Source organism: Pithys albifrons, chromosome 6 (assembly GCF_047495875.1).
Source record: "Pithys albifrons albifrons isolate INPA30051 chromosome 6, PitAlb_v1, whole genome shotgun sequence".
In the NCBI taxonomy this organism is placed as follows: Eukaryota; Metazoa; Chordata; class Aves; order Passeriformes; family Thamnophilidae; genus Pithys; species Pithys albifrons.
In genome coordinates this window covers 16,125,869-16,143,566 of record NC_092463.1, presented here as the reverse complement: position 1 = coordinate 16,143,566, position 17,698 = coordinate 16,125,869, and the positions used below count along the sequence as shown (strand labels likewise).

The 17,698-nt window shown below is 44.9% G+C and overlaps 1 protein-coding gene across 4 annotated transcripts in view; it reads right to left on the bottom strand.

Moving 5' to 3' along the window:
- PRIMA1 (proline rich membrane anchor 1) overlaps nt 1-15,872 on the bottom strand; it is a 53,596-nt gene extending 37,724 nt beyond the window's left edge. For 3 of the 4 annotated variants that reach the window (XM_071557622.1, XM_071557621.1, XM_071557619.1), the window contains exons 1-2: nt 15,394-15,710; nt 8,995-9,145 (exon numbers count right to left, since the gene is read on the bottom strand). In XM_071557622.1, coding sequence (XP_071413723.1) covers nt 8,995-9,145; nt 15,394-15,486 — 244 coding nt within the window. In that variant the 5' untranslated portion in view covers nt 15,487-15,710. Of the gene's footprint in view, nt 1-8,994; nt 9,146-15,393; nt 15,711-15,866 lie in introns of those variants that run through there. The other variant, XM_071557618.1, reaches the window with a different exon arrangement.
- Nucleotides 15,873-17,698: the final 1,826 nt, after the last annotated feature.

The following is a 17,698-nucleotide window of genomic DNA, read 5'->3' as shown; positions in this document are numbered from 1 at the left end:
ATCAGTTATTAACCTATGTAAATAACATATTAATAGACACTGTGCCCTCACTTTGCAATAACATCCCAAATTTCCAGACTGCTGCTTCCTTGATCTGCTCCATGGATTTAAAAATGACCTGTAAGTTGCAATTACACAAGCAGTGCAACATCTTTGTATCATGTTCACAATACAATGCACAAAACCATTACAAGAACATATTTCTGAGGGTCTACTTTACTGAGGTCAGCTGCTTAGCCCTCCCTGCTGGAACAGCTTGTGCCAATTAAGCGGTTGCTTCTGACTTGTCAAGATGAGGCACAACTCCTTCTGCCAGGAGCAGGTGAACCTACAATTACTTGTAAATCGGCAGCCCGTCTCATAAGTAACTTCACTGAAGATTTGTTAGCTTCTTAATGAGTGAAATGGTAGGCATGTATAAATAGACTGCCATCCACAGAAGGAATTAATGGCTTCAGCTTAGCCCATGCCTTCTGCTTAAAAAAAAAAAATTTAAAAAATCAAGCTCTTTGAGTATGCATCTCAGAGTAGAAAGGACTGCTCTACGGCAGAACCAGTTTAATATCTGATGCTTCTTTTTTAAAAATTAGGCAATGCTTTTAATCTATAGATAACACAACTGCCACTGAGTCCTGCACTGCAAAATCTGGCCTGAGCCCCTTACTTTTAAATACTTCAAAATGTATTTTCAAGACAGAGGATTTTTCCATTATATAGATTTATTACTGCATGAAAAATTAAAAACAAATACACAAGGTCCCAGAGCAGGGAGAAGATTCATCACTTGCTCAAATAACAATTAGATTTGACAAAACATTTCAGAACTTATTGTGGTGAAAAACTCTGAATTAGGAAAGCAGTGCAAGCTGTGATAGACAGTCTGTTCTAACCAGTGTTTTACACATACAGAGAGTTTACAACAGCCCAATACAGGGAAAATTTTAGGTGCACAAGTGACAGCAGAATCCTATCACAAAAATATTAGCATGAACCTTTCCTATCTTACTTGCTTTCTAGTCACTAATCCAGCTCATCAAACTTAATATAACATCTTGGATGAGCTAACTATTTCAAATTTCATATTTGATTGCTGCTTAAGAAATGTTCTAAATAATTTTCTCATTTTGACTGAGAGGTGAGGACTTCTAACTTTTATTCCTACACCAAAAATAACTGTGCTAAATTAAAAAAAATAATCAGGATTTTGGACTCTTTATGTCTTCATTGATAAAATCAGAGGTGCCTGCAGTTTGAAGCAGAAAATCCAATCATTGCATTTCTGATTTAAGTGGGGGAATTCAGGTTAAATCCTGTTTTGGATGCTTAATGATTTGGTTCACTGTGCTAAGAAAGAATGTAGTGTCCATGATGTGAAAACAACACGATGGGGACCCGGACTAGACTCTGTATGTGCCATCATCCATGACTCCTGGCTGCAGAGTTAGATTACAGCTTAGATCTGAAAGTCTCAAAATCCTGCTGCCAGTTCTGGGAGTCACATTCCTCCAGTAACATGAAAGTGTATGTGGGAGGAGACAAGAATTGAATTTTGGTTTTGCTTTGTAAATTATGAACAATGCTATCACACAAGACTGCAATTCACAGTATGACAGCTGTGTTACCAAAACTGGAAGGGCTTCCCTGTTTCAGCATTCTGTTTGCATTTAACAAAGTCAGTGTCTAGACAAGACTTGCTCTCACAGTAGCAGTCACTACCATAAATGTTCTCATGTAGGAGATAATGCAGCTGTGACCATTTTGGGGCTCCTGTACTTCTCTCTCTGTTTTTCAGTTTTGGTAGCCTATGTTGTATGGTGTTTGGAGGAAAATATTTTCCCCATATGCTAAAACAAACGTGGCCCTGTCTATTTGCTAACAATTCCTTTGATCAGCAGCACTTGGGAGAAATGAACCCAAGACTCCTCAAGTGTGTCCAAATATCTCAAAACTACTTAGAATTAGTCTGTCAGGCAGAAGGGTAGTAGGTGAAGGCTGGTCCTGCCAGCTGAGCCCTTAGGGCCAGCAGTTTTGCAGTGGCTGTCTGTAAAGGTGCAAAGCCCTCACAAGGCAAAATGCCCAACCAAAGGGAAACTTAAGTGTCAGAGTTCTCTGAGACACTTAACTCCTATTGCAGCAGCCTACACCAGACTGTCTACAGCTGATTATTTGCCATCTCCTATTTTAGGACACATGTTGGCCCCAATGAAGATTTCAATTCATTTTGCAACCACAACCTCCCTCCAACTTCTGGGGGAAAATCATACCTCTGCCAAGGACAAAAGTCCTTTTGGCATTGTGTAGGCAAACACATCAACATCCATATAGATGTAGTACAAGAAGTGATGCAGCAAGTGTCAGGACCATGCTCAGCTCTCCTGCTGGAATAGAGATTTGGAGACTGTCCAGCCTAAAGCTCAAACTCATTCTTTGGACCTACACTGGGTCACACTGTACACACTATCACCAGCATTGAGGATCTAGAAAAATTTCTGAAAATCCATTTTTTTTCTTTTTTTTTTTTTTTTAGTGTTGCAGAGCCATACAATTTTTATTTCCACAATAACTTCCTGCTGTCAAAGACTATTTTAACAGTTAGGAAACCAAACCTGAAAACTTCAGTTGCTTGAAAACCTACTGAAAATTTAAGAAGTTCCAACCTGTTCCTGTACTTCATATTCCTGCCTAATATACACATATTGTGACTGTCCAGTGATGAGTGGTGTACTGCAGCGCTGTTATTAGGACCAGCACTGTTTAACATCTGTGTGGGTAACACAGACAGTGGGATTGAGTGCACCCTCAGCAAGTTTGCCAGCAACATGAAGATATGTCATGCAGTCAACACACTGGAGGGAACAGATGCCACCCAAAGTGAAGAGGTGCCAACCCGAAGGACCTGGACAGGCTTGAGACGTGGACCTGTGCAAACGTTGTGAAGTTCAACAAGGTCCAGCACTTGGGGCAGGGCAATTCTAAGCACAAACACAGGCTGGGCAGAGAACGGATTAAGAGCAGCTCTGAGGTGAAAGACTTGGGGATATTGGTGGACAAGAAGCAATGTGAGCTGGCAGCCCAGAAAGCCAACCATGGCCTGGGCTGCATGAATATAAGTGTGACTACCAGGCTAAGGGATGTAATTCCTCTCTCTACACCACTCTCATGAGACTCCCCCTGCAGTACCATGATCAGCTCTGAGGGGCGAACATAAGGGGGATGTGAAGGTACCTACCTGAAGGAAGCCTACAAGAAAGCCGGAGAAGGGCATTTTACCAGGGCATGTGGGAATAAAGACAAGGGGTATTGCACTTAAATGGAAAGAACATAAATTTAGACATTACAAAGAAATCCTTTACTGTGAGGGTGATGAGGCACTAGAACAGACTGCCCAGAGAAATTGTAGATGCTCCCTCCCTGGAAGGGTTCAAGGCCAGGTAGGATAGGGCTTTGAGCAACCTCTAGTGAAAGTGTCCTTGCCCATGGCAAAGAGGTTTGAATTAGATGGTCTTCAAGGTCCCTTTTAACCTGACCCATTCCATGATTCTATTGCCTGTCCCAAAAGATCCAAACGTCCTTAGCTTTCCTATTTGCACTGAAGGGACTCTCCATGCTTTCTGAAATTAAGCTGTACATCTGAGCTTATACAGTTGCCAAAACGTTTCACCCTTCCTGCAGTTGGTCATTTTTATTTTGGCACTTTCACCAGTCCAAATAATTAGTTAATTAGATGCTCTATCTCCAAAGATAAAGATTTCACCTTGAAAAACAGAATTGTACAATTAGTGCATGGAGATTAGAGTCCTCTGTAGTGATGTCATTCACTCTGGCTGATGTGATTATGCTTGATCTCAACTGAGAGCTCAGGACAAACTTTCACTGAGGTCAGAAGATGCAAAGACTTCACTGTGTACCTACATGCAAGCATGCAGTAAGTCAGAGATTGGTTCCAGACTCAGTTGTATCCAGACTCAGCTTAAGTTTTATCCTCTAAATAAATTTTGACTGAAGCAATATTTGACTGAACCCTCCCATCATACAGAGGGCAGATGGCAGTACCATGGACTCCTCACCCAACACAGGAGATGGGTAGAGCAGAGGTAGCAAATGTTGCTCACCAACAAGTGAGTTCATGCAGAACATCCTTTCTCTTTATTGCACCATTTTAAAGAAGTAACTTCTGAATTATTTTTTTTCTCAGACCTTACACAGGCTAAAACTGACACTGACTGCAGTGTATGTCTAGCTCTATCCATTTCCTGTTTTGAAAGCCTGCCTTTTATTTTCAAATAAAGTCCTTTCTTCTTTGCAATGCCCCTGGAGAAACCTGCATGCTCACAGAGTATTTAAGGGTTGACTACAGCAGTTTTTTAAATTTTTAAGGGTCAACATCATTTGAACTAGCTTAATCTCATGGGTCCATGAAGATTGGTTAGAAATGCTGCCTAAACAAGTACTCCACCCACCTTATCTTAGTCCTGGCTGAAATCCAGAGACAAGGAAAGGAGATGGGGTGGAAAAGACACAGTTAATTAAAGGCCAGGTTCCGAGCACCTCTATCTCCTTCAGGTCATTACAGCCATATCTAGGGAATACACTCAATTTCATTGAAAGTTCTTCCTTCCTTTGCTGTCAGCATCTAAGCTAAGTTGGCCTTAGGCACCTCAGAGTCTCATGAGCTTTCCCTTCACTTTATCAACAAGCAGTTTTCTAGGCTTGGGTTAAAGAGCAGGCTGCTACTTGCATGAGGGGAGTTTCTCTGGAAACATCAACATGCCAGACTGTCTGGAGGAACCTCCATCGGCTCAGTGACCATGTCTCCCGACAGTCCTCACCACTTTGTCACACAATCCCCACCATCACAGTTACATCTAACACAGGATGGAGTGCCTCTCACTGCAGACCCTCAGTGAGATACACATCTATACCGAACAAGACAGCAGTATCTCAATGGGACCCCCAAAAACTGCATCTGGAATAAGCTCAGGGAGCTCAACTACTCCATATGTCCCATGTTGCAGAAGAAGATAAGGGTGAACCAGCAATACTGAGAGAAGCAGCATCCACAGGGGGCAGCATGGCTGATGGTAGCCTTAATTTAGACACTCACACATTCCTGTTGTAAATACATGGCTGTAAGAGGCAGGTGTATCCTAAAGCCTGGAAAGCTGGTATTCCTAAGACTGATCATGGGTTTAGATTGCCTGCGAAGCTGTGTGTGATGCTACATGTTTTCTGTAGAGGGAATTAGCTTATTTCCCCTCAGAGTAAACAAACATTTGCCAGTTATTATATGTGAATTCTGGAATTCACATTTAATAAATTTTGTATAAATCTGTCTACAGGAAGCAGAGCCAAAGATTTGTTGCTAGATCAACCTGTCAATATCGAAATGCCTAAAGAGACACTAAACACACTGCTAACTAAACACACTGCTAACTGATACAATCTTTTTCGATTTCAGTAAAGCTTTTGATGCTGTCTCTCATAGGATCCTTCTGGACAAAATGTCCAGCACACAGCTGGATAAACACATCATGTGGTGGGTGAGCAATTGGCTCATGAGTCCAGCACAAAGAGTTACAGTGAACAGAGTAACATCAGACTGGTGACCTGTTACTAGTGGAGTTCTGCAGGGCTTCATCTTAGGCACTGTGCTCTTCAACATCTTCATAAATGACTTGGATAAAGGACTGGAAGGGACACTAAGCAAGTTTGCAGATGACACAGAACTGGGAGGAGCTGTTGACTCCCTCGAAGACAGGGAGACCTGAACAAATTAGAGAACTGGGAAATCACCAACAACATGAGGTTCAACAAGGGAAAGTGCTGGATTTGGCACTTGGAATGGGGCAAACCTGGATATATGGACAGACTGGGGAATGAGATGCTGGAAAGCAGTGCCATGGAAAGGGACCTGGGAGTTCTGACCAATGGCAAGTTAAATCTGAGTCAGCAGTGCCCTGGCAGCCAGGAGCGCCAACCGTGTCTTGGGGGGCAAAGCACTGTCAGCCTGTTGAGGGAGGGGATTGTCCCGCTCTGCTCTGCACTGGGGCAACCTCACCTTGAATATTGTGTGCAGTTTTGGGCACCTCAATATAAGAAAGATATTAAGCTCTTAAAAAGCATCCAAAGGAGGACAACAAAGATGGTGAAGGGCCTTGAGAGGAAGCCATCTGAGGAGCAGCTGAGGTCACCTGGTCTGTTCAGCCTGGAGGGGGCTGAGGGGAGACCTACTTGCAATTACAACTTCCTCATGAAGGGAAGGGGAGGGAAAGGCACTGATCTAGTCTCTGTAGTGACCAGTGACAGGGAATGGTATGAAATTGTGTCAGGGGAGGTTTAGGCTGTATATTAGGAAAAGGTTCTTCACCCAGAGGGTGGTTGGGTTCTGGAAAAGGCTGCCCAAGTGAGTAGTTGCAGCACCAAGCCTGACAGAGTTCAAGAAGCGGTTGGACGATACTCTCAGGCACATGGTGTGAGTCTTGGGGAATGGTCCTGTGCAGGGCTAAGGGTTGGACTTGATTATCCTTATGGGTCCCTTCCAGTTTAGCATATTCTGTCATTCTCTAACTGTTCCTGAAAATCCTCAGTTGTCCTCAAGCACAGTAATAGCCTTGTAAGGAGTAACATTCAACTGCTAACAAAGTTACCCAGTGCCATCCCATACAACCAAGCAGAGTTTGCAAAAACATTCAGGTGGGACTAATAGAGAGGGCACGGTTTTCCACAGCAGCAGCTCGATAGCACATCAAATAGCACTAGATGGCTTCATTTAGCAGATAACTAAACTGTCAGTGTCTGCAGTGACTGGATAGATAGGAATTCTGAATCTCCTGGCTTTAATCATTCAGCCCAAACCACAGTAGCTATTTTAGAGTTGATCTAAACCTCCAGGAAGATTCAGTTTGATTGCAGAGAGAGCTTTTAAGGACAGTAGACTGCAGCCTTTTGTGGCTTGCAAAGCTCTGAAAGCAATGCCAGCATCTTTATGGAGTGCCTCATGGGGCACACACTGTACATTGTAAAGGTAAAAATCTTGCAGCTTCTGGGCTGCTGCTTTTTTCCTGATGTCTTTCCAATACCAAACTTTAATCACTTAGAAAGTGCAAAGTGCAAGTCTAGCATCGACCACTTCCCAATAGCCTGTCTTGGCTCTTTACTGCCCTCTCCTCTGAATACCATTTAAAAGTGGTGTCTATAACATCAATATTTAACCACCAGGCTTGTTCCTAATCACAAGGATGGGGATTGCTGTACATGTGGGCTAAATCACAGTGCCTAGACAGCTGATAGTAACGAAAGCATCTTTCAAGATGAGGCACGTGATTGCTACTTGAAAGCTTACTGGTGAAAGAAAAGTGTAATGTATTTTTCTCATTGTATTTCAAACGAAGTTACTTGCTTAAATAATAGTCATCTGGATTTATATAGCTCCTTTTTAGAACTGGGTTAGCACCTGGCAATCCAGGCTGAGTAAAAATCAGGCTACCCTAGTCACAGACCCATTTGATTTCTTGTTCCTCTTTCCTTTTTTTCTGACATGATTTCTTTCCCACTTCACAGAAGACAAATCTATGCACTCAGAGCAGCTGCCTGATGGCAACCCAGGGAGGGGAAGCAGCCTGGCAGCAGTATCCCCCTTCCCAGTGCAGCTGGACAGAAGGGCTGTTCTTGTCTCCCTCAGGGCAACAGGGTACCCCAGTTCCAAGAAAACACAGTGGCAAAGTATCTAATTTTCTGGTTGTGATACAAAGATCAAGGTAATTTTCAATATTACTGCCCACAACATTTTCCTGAACATTGAAAGAGATTTTTCCTGATAGACAAAACATCCCTCTCTGCTTTCTCAGCTGTCTTTGTACTTCCTTTCCCAAGTGTTTCTCTGTTGGTTTTTCTCTGCCTTTGCCTTAATTTTCTGCAGTGTAGCACAAGTAAAAAGCATGCTCCTGGCAGAAAAGACACAGAAAAATTCTGCCTGTCCTCTGCCAACTAAAAGCTGTGCAGAAGCCTCCATATCTTCTGCACATCTGGAGATGACACCAATAAAGAGAAACAGCCAAATGATGATATCTAATGATTTATTTTAGCTTGGGGGAGTGCTGAGGATACTAGATATACTTTGCAACACTGCTCCCAGGAGAGTTTATGTAAGCAGGGAAATGAATTAATAGGCAGCCTTATAGGGAGAGATGAATTTGGGAAATGCATAAGTGTTAAGGATATTTGCTGGAATACCAAATACCCAGGACCTAGTCCATGTTCCTGCACCCAGTAAGTGCATATAGCACTGGCAACGTCTGTCCCACAGCACAGGGACTGCCTCTCCTCAGACCACCAGCACAGCTATCATTCTCCAGAAATGGTCTGTGCATTAGGGATCATGGGAACACTCATGCGGAAGGCAACAGGCACTGCTGAAGGAAACAGATGTGCTGGACATGGGGATGCATGCCCGGAAATTTAGGAGGAGCTCACATGGACAGGATAAGGATGGGGAGCACTGATTTGTATGAAGAGTAATAGAGGAGTCTTAGCCTGTATGGCACTAGTGGGAAAACTGCTCACTGAACATTGACTCCTGATATGCCTCTGATTTTTGTAACAGTTGTAATTAATTTGTCTTGGAGTACCCAGATCCTCAAGCTGCCCACGTGGTGTAAAAGGAGTTTATGCAAATCAAGGGGCAGCACAGTGCTGTCTCCATAAGAAAGCATTTCCCAGGGCTAGGGGATTAGGAAACCATTTAAAACTAGGGAATCGTATATAACACATTGATAGGAGGGAATTTCTCTGGCTGTTCTCCAAAAGCCAAGCATTATTCATTGATCAGAAAACAGATCTCCATCTCTACTGACAACATTTCTTCCTCCATTTGCAAAGTGGAAAATGACAAACAAGATATGCCATCTCCCACATCCTTTCTCCTTGTGTCTGTCTGGGTGTCCCCATCACTTTGCTCTCCTTCAGCACACCACAACTGTACCAGTGGCTACTTACTCGGCACCGCCAGCAACCTTGGGGGCGGTGGAGGTGGAGGAGGTGGTGGTAACAGTGGAGGTGGCCTGCACTGGCAAATTTCCTGGCAGCTCTCTGTAACTTTTTCTGCTACAGGCTTGGAGCATGACTTCTGCGGCTCACCCTGAGTGATCTGTGAAGAAACAAGTCATTGCATGAGCAGCAGAACAGTGACAACTGATTTTCCATGAATGTGTTTCTTGAGTACTCAAGTGGCACTGCAGTCCTGTAGTGAGGACTGAGCTCACATTCCTCACAAAGGCGACTACAAGAGTGTCTTTTCCCTACATGCTTCCCAATTTTTCTATTTTTTTACTTAACACAACATCTTCAAGACGTCTTTCCCTCTGTCAAATTTGGTTGAAATTGGCCAGCTGGTTTTTGAGTAATTATGGGGTAAGGAGAAGGCAGGCAGTGGCAGGGAATATGATTGCATAAGCCTTCTTTCTGTAGGAAAGCCATCTAGCAGCATTCATTATTCACAGGGTCCTTGCTGCAAGCCAAAGAGACCTAATAAAAAATTACAAGATAGTTAGGGTCAGGATTATGTTCATTTTCCTTATGGCAGAACTGAAAGCCCGAGGACAACTCTCCTCTGCTTTGCCAGCATCACTTTGATGTTCAGAGAGCATTTCACAGGGTGTTTCACTTCCCACCAAGAGGAGAGGGAACCCATATTTTACTCATCTCTGGACCATAGCAATGGCATGGTAAAATGGAAATGCCACATTGTAACCTGTGCAGCATGCAGTGTTGGCTAATAATAAAACTGAAGATGAGGCATTGCAGAACCCAAGTGTGGGCATTGCTTGGCAATGGACAATGACTTAGCCAGTATTGGTATAGGATATATTCAACAGCTTGATCTAGTCATGACAAGGACCATTTATTAACAGCATATTTTTTATTATCATCAATAGTATTTACATAACTAGGGATTTAAGGAATATTCAGTAAAATTCCTAATATAATGTTACAAAATGGAGTCAGTCCCTAATGGAAAGCAAATTTGCTGAGCATCACAGAAGCTTCTGAGAGATATTAACTTCAGAGATCTCTAAGTCAGGTCTTTCTGAATGACTTAGATGAAAAATACTGGATACAATTTTAAGGAGACAAAACAAAGTGTAAAAGATTAATAAGCATGTTATCTAACAAGCACTTTGACTATAAGTATCAGGAGACTGCCTGGGATAGACTTGTGTCTTGCAGAAACTATGCTAGCACATGCTGAATGCTTGCATTCAACTATTGCCTTGTGCAGTTTGGTCTCAGGCGGGTTATTGTCCTAATAGTTTTGGCCTAACATCATATTCTGTAATCAGCTTTTTTCCAGGACATGTCAGCCATTACAAAGAGGATGTCTCATGCCAGGCTTTCTGATCTGTTTTAGGCAGGCTTCTTCTGCCTCTCTGCCTATCCCCAGGGTCACCCAGGGTTGCCTTCTGCCTGCTTCTCTCTTCCGTCCAAGCTTTGTTTCCCTTCCCTTCCCTGCCAGCTCTGGGCACACAGTCTCTCTCTCTCCCCTTTCGACCCTAGCTCCCAGCACAGCCAGAATGCCCCTCTGACTACCCACAGCTGGCACCAAGGGGGCTGCACTGCCTCTTGGCTGCAGGAAAGCTGTACACAGTCATTTTATATTTCTGGCCAAAAAGAGATGCGGCTAATTAAAACAACATCACTGCACAAAGGACATGTTCACATGCGTAGGAGGTTTCTAAATGCAGAAAGACGCATTACTCTGGCCTCAGGGAAATGGAGGTAAGGCTTTGTTGATTAAATATTATAGGGAGGGCAGGAGGAAAGAATTGAAGAGTCTACGTGTAGCTGAGTCGGAAGGACGGCTCAGCACAGCATAAGGCAGAAGAGAGTCAGTTCTTTAAACAGCTTGTCAAAATCTATTACCAAACATAGGGAAAAACAAATCCAGCACAAGTGCTTTCCAAGTTTTCCCTTCACCATCAGGTAACAGCAATAGGATGGTTAAAGACCACCTCAGACAGCTTCCAGGAACTTACACAAACTCTCTGAATGCTCTAATGAATCAAAGTGACTCCGCTGCATAATCCCTCATGACTGGTAATAAATCTGTCTGCTAAGCAGGTTTATTTATTTTTAAAGAAAGTGATCCCAGGCAGCAGTATATCCTCCCAACTGCCTCGCTCTTCCAATCCTGCTCACATGTGGGGTTGGGGTGCTAGGCACACTCCCAGGAAGAACCTGGTGAGAAGAGCATCCCCTCCATGCAGTGCCCACGGGGTACCTCCTTGTTGAATGGGTGTGACAACATTTACTGTGCTGACAGAAGGAGGTATGGTAACATCTCCCCACTGGTCCCAGCAAATGATTAGGAAGCAACTATTAACTCCTTTTAAATATTAACTACAGTCCCCTAAGATCCTTGGTTATTGAATCCTATGAGCTCACTGCAGTCTCACACGAGTGAGTGCAATGGGAAAGAGTAGAATAACATTGAGCAGACTTGGAGTACTTTGCTTCCTTTGCAAACCAGAAGCAGCTTTGTGTATGTAAGTCTGAAAATGGTGCTGGTATGGCAAAGCTACGTTGACTTATTGCTCTAACTTAAAATCAACCAGAACCAAAGGCTTGCTCTGTCTTTTTTTTTTAGAGCTCTTGACCGCTTTTAAATCCCTGGAGGCTCTCCTACCTTAGGGTGGTAATACAGCATCCTCAGAAACCAGTGGATAATTTTCTCAATTACTCTGCAGACAAGAGTAACCCTATACATGACCAGCCACTTCCTGCTTGTTTCTATTTTAAAAGTATTATTTTGGGGAAATAAAGAAAAAAAAGCAGAAGAAATTAATTTGCTTTTTCTCTCAATACCTTAACCTGAACCTTTATGAAAATCCCCTATGATTATTTTCAAATAGTCAAGAAAGAACTGACATTTAAAAGCCTGGGGTTTACTACCTGTTTGTTTCCCTTCTCTAGTCACTAAGTAAAATGTCTTGTTGTTAGAAGATACCTACAGGAACACAGATATTATCTTTCCAGGGGTTTGTCTTAGAGGGTTAGTTTTAAATAACAAATATTGTAAGTTGGCTGAAATCTGGCAGGAAAAGGAAAGACTCAAATTGAGGTTGAGGGCCTTGAGGAGGAGAGAAATAGCCAAGGTCTGCTCCAAGAACCTAGAATAGTAACAGTAACATAAAACAGTAGATAACAGTAGCAAGACAGAATTAAAAAAAGAGAAAGACATTTGGCTTCTTTTCAAGGGAAAAAAAAACCCTGTTGATGTCTATTAGTCTCCTTATGAAAGAAATTAAGGCTATCGCTTTTGTCTCCTAAAGGTAAGCAGACCAATTCACTAGAAAACATGCTTTAGGGAACAATCTTGGTCTGGCAGAAGATGATGAAATAATACTCCATGTTTCTTTCTTACTGTACACAATTCAAAGAAAGCTGCCTTTACAGTGTGAGGCAGGGGAAAAAAGGCATGTTGAAAGAGCCTAATCTTTGTCTGGCCAGGTCTGCTAATTTAATCTGGCCTCAAACTTTACTGCTTGCTTGTTCTGCTGGACACATCCATGGTCCCAGAATGGCTTTGGAAGCCCTTTGCAGATAAGGCATAACTAGAAACACCCCCGGCTGGCAGTTTGTAGCACCCAAGTTGCCTTGGCAAGGGGTCATCTCTGGAGATGGACCTCTCAAGGCTTACTAGCTATTACCTCTGCACCTTCCAGCCATTCCTCCCTGTGCTGGAGAAGCCATGAACATGTCTTCTTGGCATGACTAAAACTTGGTTAATTGTTTGGCATGAATCTTCCTTAAAACACTCAGCAGCTGGCCAGTCTAGACATATGTAGCCTGGATTTCGAGCTGGTGCAATTTTTTCTCTGCTCTGAAAATATCTAGAGTTGACTATGAATTTTTGCATTTGATGTGAACATGTTTTGCAAACAGGAAAAATGCTTTAAAATACTTATGGAAATGAAAATCTGATCCACAAGTGTCCAGGGAAAAAACAACAGAAAATTGTATCTGACAGATTCCTTTTGCAGTCTCCATTGAAGTTTGTGCCTGTGGCATATTTCTCTTTAATCCAAGATTTCCTTTAGAAACAGTAGTCCTAGTCCTACTTTGCATGGAACGGAGGAATAAATCTGTATGTGGTCAGAGCTGTTTAGTATTTCATAGAGTCCCATGTGATCAGCAGTCCCTGAGCATGTACTACAGAATGGGATGGGAAAAGAGGATTAATACATTCCCTGGAGGGTGGCCCTCTTGCAACTTTCTTAATCAGGTAAAAGGAGGAAAGCTTTAAAAGAAAAGTGCAATTAACTGAAAAGGCACAGAGACCTCTAAAAGCCTGCTGATGTGGCAAGAGCTTTGTCTCTTGGAAGCAGTCTACAGAGGTAAGGTCTCACCACTGCTGCGTAAATCCCAGGACAGCTCTGTGTAATTCACATCAGAGTTAATCCAGATCCATGTTTATGAAACCAGAAAAAACGTGACCCTGCTATTTATCATTAGCCTTACTGCTCTGTTTTCTTAATTATGTCAAAAGCCTCAGACAGAATCATCCTTTCTTTCTTGTCACAGAGCTGGCTACCAGGCTAATGAAAAAAGATTGTGGATGTTGTTTTTGTTTTGCTTTTAATAAAATAAATGCTTCTCTTTTGATTAGCAGCTGACTGACTCTCTTGAGAGTCTCAAGGCAGGGCCTAAGGAGGGAATGCAAAGAGGTGAGGGGAAGACCATGCCACACACAAGTCATTGCACAGATGAATGGGTGAAGAGGGGCTGGGAGAAGAGACGTGAGATGGTTGCTATAGATGGAGCAGGGGCAGGCGAGCAACATGATGTGACATTACAGAATTAGTCAAGGAGAACATGGCTTGTGCGACTTTGAAGATAAGAGCAAGGATTATATCTCAACGGGGGAAGGGAATCATGGGAGGAGTTAAAAGATGAAGGAGTTTCAGTTACAGGAAGGATGGAAGGCTGGCATGCAGGTGATCACTCCACACCTGCCTTTCCCATTGGTACCTGCTGATGGGAGCCCTAGATAAAGCCTAGTTTTGAGAAGACTGGAAAGAAGCTTGAGGATGAACAGCTTTATTGCTTGCTTTTCCAAAGAACAGCTGGCAATAACACAAGTACAGTTGATGAATGGGACAACAAAACTTCCAAATTACGGCAAGGAAAAGCTGAGATCCTGTTTCAATTTTTATTAACAGAATTATTTCTGAAAGATTGTCTTAGGTCACCTGAGTAGTTTGTCAGAAAGATGTTTAGGCAAGTTTGGGTTTTTTTAAATACTTGATTGACTGATTACAGGAGAGAGTTTGTACAAGGCATCTCTTTTCACATGACTGTGCTTCCCTGAAAAATGCAGTTATAGTTTTAACTTAAGCTTAGCTACATAAATACTTGAGCAGGACAGAAGGAAAGTAACGCTGGCAGTGATTTTTATGACGGGGGAATTGGTTTAAAGGAAGTTGTTTTTATTGTATTTCTGTTCATTTTAATCTGTAAGGAGCACAAATCCTCTTTATCATTCATGGCAAGAGACAAGATGCTAAAACAAACAACATCTCTCTTTACTCTCTTGGGAGTCACTAAGTTTAGATCAAGGAGTAAAAGATGTGGAGTCTACACTGTGTTTTCTCCAAGAAAGAAACCGTAATTGGCCTGTTCTTGAACGGCACTTTGCTGGCTCATCAATCACTTCCCTGAGGACATATATTATAAATAAACACTAAAATATCGAAGTGACGCATTGGAGTTGAGCTTTGCTGCTGCTCTGAGTCTCCAAACTGGATGGGTGCTCTCCCTCACTGTATAACAATTTCTCCCAGTCTCTCTTGTTGGTCACCCCACATTACAACCAAGGTCACACAACACCACAGTGTCGGAGTTGACAAAAGCTGATTCAGCCCTTAATGCAAGAGAATCCTCAATTTGCAATCAACATCGAAAACCCACGGCAAGCCAAGACCGCCGGGGCTCCGCTCCGCCACTGCATCTTTCAGTGCATCTTGCCACCTACAGCAAAATGCGCTTCCCAACCCTCTGGCTGCCAGCGCGCCGAAGAAAGTCAACTCCATCCTGCACGGACCGACCACTCTCGGACCGAGTTCGCCGCTCCGGGGCTGGCACCGGTCGCCCGTCCCGCACACCCGCCGTCCCACAGCACCCGGCAAGGGGGGCCCGCGCCAGGGGAAGCAACAGCTCACCCTGCTCGGGGGCCGCCTGCACGACCACTGCCCCGCCACGGCCTCCTCCTCGCAGTGCCGGGGATGCCAGAGGGGCTCTGCCCGCAACCCTGCTCTGCCTCTGCCCCTACCCCCGCCCCGGCCCCGGCCCCGCCGTCCCCCGCGCCCCGCAGCTGCGAGCGGGCTCGGGCGGCCCTACCTGGAGGGAACCCCAGAGCGGGTGGAGGGCACAGTGCAGCAGCAGGGAGGACCAGCAGCAGCGGAGCAGCCCCAGCAGCTGCCGGAGCAGCATCCCTCCTGGGCGGGCGGGCGGGGGCGCGGGGTCCGGGCGACCTGGGGAGGGAGCAGAGCGAGCCGGCAGCACAGGCGTTGGCTCGCACCCATGCCCGGAGCGCGACTGTCCCAACTTTAATTCTGGAGGGGAGGGAGGGAAGGCGGGAGAGAAGGAGGGGGGGAGGGAGGCAGGCAGATGGGCGGGTGGGGAGGGGAAAGAGTGGTCGGGAAAACCCAGAGCCCTGCAAGTCCCTGCTCCTTTATCAGGGAGACGCGCCTCCACGCCCGCCCTGCCCGCCTCTCTCCCCCGCCCGCCCCGCCGGCTCCCCCTTCCTGGGATGCTCCGGCGCTCACCGCCGGCAGCCTGCTCATGCCGGGGGCTCCCAGGCCGGCGCTCACCGCTGAGCCCGGGGCTCCCTCACACCCGCGGGGGTGACCGGGCGGCGGAAAAAGTTTGGAGCCGGGAGCGGAGGAAAAGGGGCAGGGCCGGTGTCGGGGCCGGAGCCGGAGGGGAGAGGAGGGGGAAGCAGCGCGGCCGCGCAGCCCGGGAATTGCATCTGCCCCCTGCCCGCCGGCGCCGCCGCTGCTGCAGTGATTTTTCAAGCCCATCGAGGCAGTCCTTTCCGCGCACGGCTCCCCTCGTCTCTCCGTCACCGCCCGGGCTCCTCCCGGCGGTGGCTGCCCTGCGGGGGCGGCCCGGAGTCGGGGAGCGCCGTACCCGCTCCCGGCCCCGGACCCCTCCCCGCAGCGGGAGCGGGACCGAGCCAAAAGGGAAGCGCGAGATCAACCGGTACCCCCCGTCCTGGGGAAGCCTCATCCCCAATTGCGACCAGATGGTTTTGGTGTTGGTGGTTTGTGGTGTTCGCCCCTGCCCTCACGAGTGATGCAAGGGCTTGCCCTGTGACAGGCGGGAGCTGGGGCTGGGCCAGCCCGGTGTCTCTGGGTTGTAGTAAGGAACACGCTTTATGGCATGTATATTTCTATTCTAAGAAAGCACACTGAAATGTGTAATGGGGTTTGCAGGGAAGTGGATAGACCACCCCCGCACCCTTCCCCCCTCCACCCCTTACCTCCCCCAGAACTAAGGCACCGCAGCCCAGCTTCCCCACAGGAGGGAAACAGTAGAAAATTAATGAAATGGTTTTGCTTTCTGTGAAGCAGTAAATGAGCAAAAGTGCTCTATGAATGATGGCCATTGCTGGAAATTGGGTTTTGTGGGTATCAGGATGACAATAAACCGTGTGTTGGTGGGTCAATGGAACAGGGCTCCTGTTTCCAGTGTTTCAAATGCAGCAAGTACATGGGTTTGAACAAAATAGTGGACATAGGGCTTATATTTCATATCCGGGGATGAATGAGTTTGAGGATACTGAATTTAGTTTTTCTTTGTATTTCTTGCACCCACTGAGTCAAATTTAATAATCACTTCATAAAAATCTGCTCAGAGAAGCAGGAATGGAAATACATTAACCTCTCAGCTGACACACAGCTAAAATTCTCTTTTCATACTACTGTTACACCACCATATCCATTCATTTCAAGCCCAACAGGTGCTGGTTTAAATGTCGGAACTATCAGGCCCAGCAGCATCTTAAAAATGAGAAGAACATACTGGAATTTAATGGTCTTACACCTAAGTTGAGGTAGACTCATTGAACCTAGACACATTTGTAAATCCCTGTCTTGTGGTTTTGTAAGGGCAGAATACAAAGAAGTAGAGACATTGTGACCTTGGGTATAGGCAGTAATTGTACAGCAAATATATTTTCTGTAATGATGCTGAAAAAGATGGCGTCCTTTTCTGTAAGCCCACTGTGTGATACAACAGGGCTTAATATATTGTGCTCATTCAATTATAGTTTTAGTGAGCTGGAGTCACAAGCGATAGCAAAGCTTTTCAGGCTTTCTGGTGATTTCCTGAAGGTATTTCAGCACTTGGTCACAGTACAGAACATAATAAATTGCACCATCTGTATACTTAGTTCTTGGTTCTTGACAGAATGAGAGATAAGGCTTTAGGCATTGTACACTAAAAAAATACAACACAGATTTATTTTCCTTCAGTATTTACAATGCCTTAATGTCTGAAGAACTGTGGATTTGCCTGCCATTAGCAATTGTCCAAGTAGCTTTTTGTCCATCTCAAAGCACTGTTCCTGTGGTTCAAAGACAACCCAGGGAACTGAGGAGACAGAGCCAAACTCAACCCACAGTCACACAGAAGGAAGTGC